At 26.5% G+C, this 10501-nt stretch overlaps 1 protein-coding gene across 1 annotated transcript in view; it reads left to right on the forward strand.

Moving 5' to 3' along the window:
* Nucleotides 1-8968, forward strand: part of LOC119667234 (disks large 1 tumor suppressor protein-like) — a 9371-nt gene extending 403 nt beyond the window's left edge. The window contains exons 2-6 of the mRNA XM_038076525.1: nucleotides 73-486; nucleotides 563-665; nucleotides 1179-1253; nucleotides 4769-4813; nucleotides 8783-8968. Coding sequence (XP_037932453.1) covers nucleotides 73-486; nucleotides 563-665; nucleotides 1179-1253; nucleotides 4769-4813; nucleotides 8783-8880 — 735 coding nt within the window. The 3' untranslated portion in view covers nucleotides 8881-8968. The remainder of the gene's footprint in view (nucleotides 1-72; nucleotides 487-562; nucleotides 666-1178; nucleotides 1254-4768; nucleotides 4814-8782) is intronic.
* Nucleotides 8969-10501: the final 1533 nt, after the last annotated feature.

Here is a 10501-nt window from a genome sequence, read left to right on the forward strand (position 1 = left end):
GTAATAGTTCAACTGAGTATTTGCTGAGTACCAACAAAGTTTAAATGTGATATTGTAATACTTAAATACTAGAACTCTGGAGGTGTAGTCACTTTAATTGCACAATATAGGCCTGAAGAGTACAATCGATTTGAAGCCCGTATTCAAGAATTAAAACAGCAGGCCGCCATAAATGCGGGCAACTCTGGTACTCTACTTCGAACTTCACAAAAGCGATCATTATATGTACGTGCCCTGTTCGATTATGATCCAAATCGAGATGATGGACTACCTTCAAGAGGTTTACCATTTAGGCATGGTGATATTTTACATGTCACTAATGCATCAGATGATGAATGGTGGCAGGCGCGTCGCGTTTTAGGTGAAAATGAAGAAGAACAAATTGGAATAGTGCCATCTAAAAGGAGATGGGAGCGTAAGATGAGAGCTCGTGATCGAAGCGTCAAATTTCAGGGTCATTCTGTCACTAATAATAATATAGATAAGGTATTTATTATGGTGCATAAAAGTGTTTTTATTTTATTTTTAATTTTATTTTTTCTTTTATTATATTATTCAACAGCAGTCAACACTGGACAGAAAGAAAAAAAATTTTACCTTTTCACGTAAATTTCCATTTATGAAAAGTCGTGATGAAAAAAATGAAGATGGTAGTGATCAAGAGCGTAAGTAGTTATTTATAAAAATATTTAAACTGCTTATTAAAAATATAAGTGATAATGAATAAGTTATTCTATACATATCTGCCAACAAAATCAAATTTCGTAACTGTGTACCCCAATATTTTAAACAAAAAATTATAAGAATACTTTCTGCAATATACGAATGCAAACGTTTTACTACATATATGTGTATTTATTTAAATTTATTTTAATTATATTTGATTTAATACATGTTTAATATATAAATTATTTTATTTTACATATTTACTTTTTAATTTGAATTCTATTTTTAATTTTACATGACAAAACAAACTGTGTCGTCCTGTTCATCATTGATTTCATTGAAATCTTAATACAATAACTTTATTTATCTTAACATCACATGTGATTTCATAAATAAAAACGCTCGTTTCCCACGTCTGATTCATAATAACGCATTTATGTATACATAATGATATGAATGGAACAAATTAAAATATGAAAATTATGGGTAAATTGTCGGCTACATTTAAACAGCGAACGGAATCGTTAGCAGTAATAGCGAACTTGATGTTAACAATGTTAATAACAATTACTCAAATGAACAACAGCGTAAGTGATTTACTTTTACATTAGTTAATTTGCATTAGTATACAGTGTACTTTGATTATCCTTGTTGCGAATCGGTATCAAAACTAAAAATAACATATAATAAATATTATATACATTTAAATTTTATTATTAACATTGTAATAACAATAAGATGTTGAAAAACTTAAAATTGCTTTCGATGTCTTTTACAATATATTAGAGAAGTCATTGTTTATTAAAAGTCTTAACTTGACAGCAAGCTTTATGGACACATCTTATAAAGTAAAACTTCAAAAACTATAAATATTATTTATTTATTTGAAAATATTTATTTAAATATGATATATTTCACGTAATTTTGAACAATTTCAATATAAACATATATGTATTCGTATTGATCTATAAATAATGCAAGAATAGCTCTCAAATTTATGTTCCAAAATGTGCTAAAAATTAGACATTAAAATATTTGTTGTAATTTCTAATCGATATTTCACTGCATTTATAAAACGTTCCACTATTAATATAATGACATATATTTTTTTCTTTGATTTTCATATCATACAATATCATAATAATTATGCAATCGCATATCATGAAATTGATATGGGATCCTAGGTACGCGATTCTTATTCACTTTATCTATCTTATATAAATACGTAGGCGATATGTCACGGAGTAAGTGTATAAGTTTATTATTTTAAAAATGAATGTCATTTTTGCAGCAAATATTTGTTGGACTAATTTAATTTGTCTACAAAGTCTATATATTATGTTCTTATTGTTATACTGTTGTTATATTGTTGTTATTGTTATTATTGTTATTCGATATTCAATTGTCAATATGAACCAATATTGTCTATCAAATTGAAATATATAAATGTATTTACTAATTATAAGACATTATTTATATACGATTTCATTTCTACAAATTTTCTTAAATTTTGAAGCATCTTTGGAATTAATTAAAAGCGATACACAATTTCTTGTTTTACTTAACGAATAGATTAGCATTTTATTCTAATCTATTCTATAACACCTTCTCTTGAACGGATATTTAATATATTTATAATATGTTAGATGAAATCGGTTGATAGGGTTATACATACACATGTGCCATTTATGTTTCTTAGTAATTTTGTTTTTTTTTTTGGTTATCCTTTGTTATTGGTTTTTATTGGTTATTACCCGGCGCGAGCGAGATTTTAATGTTAGGACCAAATATCACTGCACCAACTCCTTCTTTTGGTTCTACTCCAGGAGTGCCATTTTCCCAGTCCATTCGATCGGGATTGAGGACTTCGAATTTCATTTTAGTAAATTTAATGGATAAGCAAGTAAAATTAAGCTATATAATATTTTTATGGTTGTATTTAAGAATCGTTTTGTTACTATGTTATTAAGAAATCTGTGTAAAGGGTAATTAAGGTTTAGCAAAACGAATTTATTAACTTGCTTTTGTTTCTGAATGAAATGCGCAATATTCATCTATTTTATAATACACGTAGAATGATGTTGTGGCATCGGAGAGATATAATTAAAGTTGAAATGTAGACAGTACAGTACCATTGATGCGTCAGAAAATTTAATGTTTAATAATTTTTAATTTATTTTAGTTTTCCGATAGCAATCGAACCAATTACTAACTGATGCAATATCAATACTTGGATTTGAATTACGCGCATAAGGTTTTATATTAAGATTTTATTTATATATTTAACTGTAGGAGTTTAATTGTAGTTTCTTAATCAATTAAAGTTAATCCTTGATTGAAGCATATTTTCTCATTTTAGTTAGCTAAAATTCATCATGTCTTACTTCATTCTGAATCATTCTGAATACCATACATCAACTGAATGAATACCGTTTTTATTAATTTTTATGATAAAAGTTATAGGAAGTAGTTGTCCTTTCCAACAACTACTCCTTTGGACAACTTGTCCTTTGCTAATAGCTGATTTATGTATAAATAATTATTGTTGAAAAACTCTATTTTCTTTAAAAAGCATTTTGTATGTTGACCATCATAAAGCTGGAAAATGCACAAATATGTCTCTTAAAATGCGATAAATTTGATGGTTTTGAGATTCTCAAAATTTTCGTTGATGGATTTCAACGAAAATTTTGTTTGAATTTTGATGAATTTACACATAGTTTTATATAAATATATGATGACTACGGATTTTCACTGACCAATATGTTGGTCAGTCATTATGTCCTCACAACTGATTTAAACTGCGTATACTCCTTTTGAATTGCGTCATACTATGAAAAATCATCAAGTTAAATTTAATCCATTTCTTTTTTGCAGTACTTGAAAGTCAGTACTAAAATGATCAGATTTTCGAACGCCATTTATATAAAAAATCATTTTACCTAAAACAATTAACTCTGATTATTTTAAATTTTATTTAAATATTTACATTTTGAAATAGTTTTCCATAACTATATCAGGTTTTCATCATTATATCCCAGCCAGCATAAACAATTGCCAAAGGATAATACTCGCCGAAGAATGATAAATTATAAGTCGTCTAGATTATTGTCTGGCGATTGTTTGAAAACTGAATTCCTCTCCCTATACGTTTGTTATTATAAATAACAATAAAGCATCACCAAATCATAATACTCGCTAAAACATGATAACTTATTACTCGCTTAGATTATTGTGTGGCGATTGTTTAAAACTTGAATTCTTCTCCCTATGCGTACGACCCAACGCTATTCCTGTGGTCCCACAACGGGCCATTATTTGAGCTCAAGTGGGCTTACTTGGTACACAAGGCTACCACTCCAATCTGACCTATGCGTTTGTTATTGGAAGTAGCAATAAAGCATCACCAAGACAATAGCATTTAAGCTACAAATACTACACTATTCCGCGATAAATTTCGCGCGATCATATTTTCACTCTTCACGATGTTAAATGCTGGCAATATTGATGTGACTTGAGGTATTCTTCATTAAAATACTTTTTGATATTAGTTTGGTATTACTATATAGTGAATAATAAGAAGACAATTAATTTTAAAGTACTTGTGCCTTACATTGTATGTAGTATTGAAAAAGTAGTAAGTACAGAGGCAGAGCCAGAGGCACATACTATATCGAAGCGTATTGGTATTGTTAATACTGAACGTTAAAAATATTTTTAACTAACTTTTAAATTTTTGGAATTCTTTATTCTCTGTAGTATTTATATATTTATTATTATTGTCATTTATTTTTTACAGCTTCTTTAATATTTTTAAAACAGTAGCCTTTTTTTCATAACAGAAATCATATTCTTAAGCCTATTTTTTTTTATTTTAGACTCAATCATTATTATTACATATATATTATTATATATAAGGTCCCTCATAAGGTTTTCATATTTAGTCAGCTATTTTTGGGATATCAACAACTGTTTTTTGTTCACTTAATATAAAATATAAAATTTATCTAAAAATTCTGTTCTTAGTACATTTTATTACACTCTTCTATTATTTCAATTCTTTTAACTGAAAGAAAACATTCTTAATTCTTTAATTTTCTAGCTTTTATGCTTTGCTACACACAAGACGATGCCAATGCTGAAGGAGGTACGTACAAAACTAATAAAATAACAATAACACTACATTTGTACAGATCACATTTTATTTTATTTTTACTTTAGTTTTATGTTATATATAAGTTGTGTAGCTATACATCTGTTCTTCAAACGTTTCAAACTCGCTAGGTTTGAAATGAAATATTATAAATTAATATTAAACTTGTATTCAATTGTATTTTATTCAATTTATATTATCATTTATTAATCGTACATATATCTTAAAGGCATTCTCTACTAATCTATTGAATAAGCGATAGCTTAGAAATTGTATATTTACTAAAATTAAGAGGTGGGAGAACTTTCTTTCATAATCTGTTAAAAATTAATATTTATTTTTATACTTTATTTAAATTTTTTAATTATTCACTCATGTTTATTAATTAATTAGTTTTTGAATCTCTGATATCTCTGATATAGTATATAGTAAACAGCTAAACAATAAAATAGCTAAACAATTTTCAAATTTGTTATTAAATTTTGTTGCAATAACTTTTGAGTCATCTAATTAATGCATAGCTCAGGAGCTCATGAGGTCAGGAGGTCAGGAGATGAAATAAATGTAAATAAAAAAGTGTGTATGTTTGAGTAAACCTAATATATATTATAAATAAATTGTGAGATGACTGCTTTGGATGAGGTTGAGGTCTATTATATATTTCAAAAGAAAAATTAATATTTTTGTGTAGCATGTTGTGATTATAGTTATCTCATAATTTTTAATTTGCTTTTACAAAACTTATGAAATATGGGGTCAGTATGTTAAGTATATTCAGTAGTTATATGAATTCATAGACCGATCCTTAAAGACAGTTAAATATATATATTTAATGTTAGCAAAACATTCAATATTGTTAGGTAAGAAGTTTATACTATGTTCAGACACACCTTAATTTCGCAAAAATCTTAAGTTCATCTTCGTTTTAGCGCAATTAAGTTGTTGTTTTCATACAAAAATTCAATTTTAAGGTTACAACGAAATGAAGGCAAATGACCTTAATTTCGTTGAAATGAAGGCTAAAATTAAGGAATATTTCAAATGCAACTATACGTAAGATAAATTTTAAACAAAAGATAATATTGAAATAACGAAAAAGTGACATTTTTTTTTTCAAATAAATGTCAGTGACAGTTAACTTTAATAAAACCGGGAAAATATTTTAAAAGTATTTTTTAATGTTAGACCGATTCGAATAGCAAAGAAAGGCAAAGACAAAAATTTTTTTATTTAATTTATTGAAATTTGGCTGACCATACAACGCTGTTTCGAGTATTGCCAAGTACTCTTCATCAGTAGTCTTTGGAAATAATCGAATTTTATTTAATTAGTTTATGGTCCGTATATAATTTGTTTGGACTGCAAGTGTCAGGCCTAGAACTCGTGCCTGTCAAATTAGAACCGATGACTAACCGTGTTTATCCACAAGAAGCCAAGGCTGCACAAAGTTTCAATGCTCAAGTTCCAGGTTTTATTGTCGCTTATTTTTATTTAATTAGTGACACCAACCAAAGCACTTGCCGTGCTTTTAAATTAGAACGAGCTTATAAACTACAGCTTTATTTGGAAACACAAGTTCACACAGAAACACAGTATTTTTTAGTATTTTTAAATTTGAATATAGAGAAAAAAATGTAACTGTTGTTCATTTAAAATAGAGTAAAAAATAATAATTCACGTACCTAAAATCCAATATAGCTAATAAAACTACTGAATATCATAGTTATAATAATCAACTTTTAAAATTTCCTAGATACAAATAGTCTGTGGAGCATTTAATTTTTAACATTCGATTTGTAAACAAAAAACATATGACTTCCTTAATTTGGGGTAGTGTGAACACTTTTAAAATTAACTTAATTTTATTTTCACGAAATTAAGGAAGTTTGTCAGTTTGAACATAGTATTACATCCATTTTTTTAAATTATTATTTTAATGAACAATAAATATGTATATAAAATCTAATGTGTGGTGGGTGTGGTATGTTAAAAATGCATTTAAAATAGCGTAGAAAAAAAAATTATATAAAATTTGTAGTATATAATTTCTTGAAAATATATAAAGGATATTGAATTTATTGAATAATTATTACTAAGTTTCCTTAATATGTTAATTTGCCTTTTTGAGTTTTCAATATTTGGTGTAAAATATTTTAATAAACTATTAATTTTTAATGTAGAGGAAAGGGTACTGTCACATAATGACCAATCATAATTTTTCACATATTTTGAATGAAACTGATTTAATAGTATTTATATTATTATACCAATCTTATGATTATTTCGGAGATATAATTATACCAGCTCGCATAAATTTCTATTCCTTCATGGTAAAGAACCCAGTACTAATTGGAGAGTTTCTCGTATTAATTTAGTAATTTAATAAATAAAAATCTATTCACAAGGGAATTACAATACAATAATTATACTTTTTATGTATTTGTGTACAGAGGATTATTGAGTTATTATTGAGTTTTCTTCTAGAATTTCTATCAGCAATTTTACAGTATAATATAATTTACACATGATTTAAACTATTACTTAAAATGAAAATGAATAATAATTCTTTGCAATTATTGGAAGGAATATTTTTTTTACATGATTGTGAATAAAGTATGAATTTTAATACCTTTAAACAGTAAAATAATAAATTGAAAAAGTAAATACGAAGAATTAACGAAATCATTCGTTGACAGTTAACTAAAAATTTCGTATGTACTTCCAAATTTCGTTCATAATAGATGAATTTTAAGTCTTGGTAACCCTGCGATTTGAGCTGCTTATTAGTTAAGCGATTTCAAAAAGATTGGACTAAATAAGCCAGCAGTGTTGTTGTTTCATATGTTATTTTTAAAATAAGCGGTTGTTCTTTTGTGATATGCTTACAAAAGAACAGGCCTATTAATGTTTCGTAACAGTTTTTTTGTTATTCTTAGCAGTTATTTTTAGCTCTAGACTGATAGTAGGATTTATGATTACATGAATATCTCATTATATTTTGTTGTGTGGAATCTTACTATAGCCTGTTATTAACGCTCGATTAGAACCTAGTACTTAAATGTTCTGCAGTGTTTAGTTTTCAAATTATTTTGTTAATTAAATAAATGAATAAATAAAAAATTATTTGAAAAGATAATAGATTTTTAAAATTATTTTAAAAAAAATATCAAAGAAAAAATTATTAATAGGGATGTCCGAAATACCCCGTGATTGATTGCATTCAAAAATAGTCGTGATTGCGAAGGGTCTTAAAAATATGAAACAATAATTACAATATTAATTTTTTTATTTAATTTTTCTATTTTATTTAATGAATGTTAATATTAATTCTTTCTTAAAAAGTAATTCCTCACCAAACATTTTAATAAATGTTTTTAAATAATTTTATTGTGTCCAAGTTGCATATCATATATTGCTTAATTGATTAAGCATTGATTAATTAGTAATATGTATAATCATTAATGAAATAAGGACATTAATATTTTAATTTTCTTTTGTATTTTTTAATTCGTTGTCATCATTCGACAAACAATGTTTATTTTTGTTTTTCTTTTTTTCTTTTGAATTGTTTTGAAGAAACGCAATCGACGAACAGAAATAATTGAATTTTCTTTTTCTTTTGGATTTATTAAACATCCGCTATTTCACTTCTCTACTTGCTACTACTACTACTATTATTACTACTATCACCAAACCACAACTCCACTACCATTTTAAACTACTACTATATTACTACTTGAGCTATTACAAAATCTTCCCAAATATTCGGTTAATACAAATAAAAATAAACATAAAATATCTACGCAACAATTAAATGATATAATTAAACCACATTAATTACAACCATGCGTTTGTTAACCTACTACTACTTCTGTTGCCACAATAATAACTACTGCTACTGTTTAAACTTTTACTACCATTGTACTATTCTGTTCTACTACTGCTTCTCTACAATTAAATAAGGCGAGATTATCTACAGAGTGGAGTTACCCGATATGGAGCAGATAACCCTAATCTACCTGGAGAACAATGATGCTGACTATCGTAAGTCGAGCAACTAACATAATCTATAAACTCAAAGTTATAAAATAATAGGAAACAAACCAATTAAATTTAAACAAAAATTATTACAATATAAATTTAAAATAATTTCAATATGTTTTAAAATAAAACTGAAGCAATGTTTTAATGAACACTATTAAGTTTTTACACTTTTATTTAGCTCTCTTTTGTTTGTTAAATTATTTAGTTATCCTTATGTTTAGTATAAATTGAATCGAATAAATGATGTTACATACAACCTACGAAATCCCAAAAGTAATCTTAGTTTTAGATCAACAAGTGAATAATAGAGTACTGAGAAAATTATTTTTAAAAATTAATAGGTGTATTTAGACATCTTTGGTAACTCGGTAAAGTGATAAAGTTTAATATATTGTTGTTTTTATGAAATTATGCTGTAACCCAATTAACGAGTTAGGGAGGCATCAGTTCTGATAATGGTTTCGTGATTTGGTAAAATTTTAACTGATTCCTGTGAGTGAAGTGTTATGCAAAATTTTAAATTTGAAGTGTTTGTTATAATGGTAAATAAAGAAATATTGATAGAAAAGAAAATATTAAAGAAGAGAACAAGTTATAAATTTTTCAGCTACTGTGGCAGTAAAATAACCGAGATAGAACTAAAGAGCCGCCTTCAGACCTTTGTTATATTACCATTTTACTGATTAACGAGTTACCGAGCTACGTCTGAATACGTATCTTTAGTTTTATATTACAATATAAAACTAAAGATACGTGAATTATTACTTATAATTCAAATATGTTTATAAGACTTTAAATCGCATATGATCTAAAAAAATAAAACTTAATTATTTTATTTTTGGTATTCACAATGTAATGTACCAATGTAATTGCTTACAAGTCTCCATCATTAATTAAATTAATAAAATTAAAATATATATATCATTGCTTGATTGTGTCAACCAATAAGAAGAGGAGAGAAAGGAAAGGTATGTGCGCATTAATGTCTGAACAATATATATGTATATCTCTCCAGATTGTAGGCTGAAAATTCATGGAGTTTAAAGCATTGGACATTGCTATTTTATTGGGATGTGCATGAGGTTAAAAACTCTTTAGGATCTGTAGTCCGATATACATTCTAACGTCTTCTCTCTCGAACGATGTAAATGTGTTTTCACTTGAATATGCGATATGCGATATGCGATTGAAAAACGATAAAAATGGCGTTCATTTTTGTATAAAACTTCTCTTAATAAATTATTCGATAATCATAATTATTCGATTCATATGAAACAAAATTTTTTTATAACAATTTATATTTTTAGTTTTTAGTTTTTAGTTTTTTTTTTTTTTTTTTTTTTGCAGCATTATTAGTTTAGTAATTGAAAAGTCGTTTAAATACATTCATATATGTGAAATTTGCAAATCCGTTGAATTTTTTGTGCTCTTGTTTTGTTACTCCTGTAGTGTACTTATATATTATATATAATTTATATACAATTTATTATTTGCTGTAGTTTCGGACCCTTGTAGTTTTACTAAAACTATCCACTTGCTCTTTTTCTGCTCGTATACAATTTGTTCTTGTTTACATATTAAATAATTGTTCTGATGTGTTCAGTCATATTCGAGGTATTAAACGTTTAATAGTTTTCC

The sequence above is a fragment of the Teleopsis dalmanni genome, chromosome 1 (genome assembly GCF_002237135.1).
Source record: "Teleopsis dalmanni isolate 2A chromosome 1, ASM223713v2, whole genome shotgun sequence".
Classification (NCBI taxonomy): domain Eukaryota; kingdom Metazoa; phylum Arthropoda; class Insecta; order Diptera; family Diopsidae; genus Teleopsis; species Teleopsis dalmanni.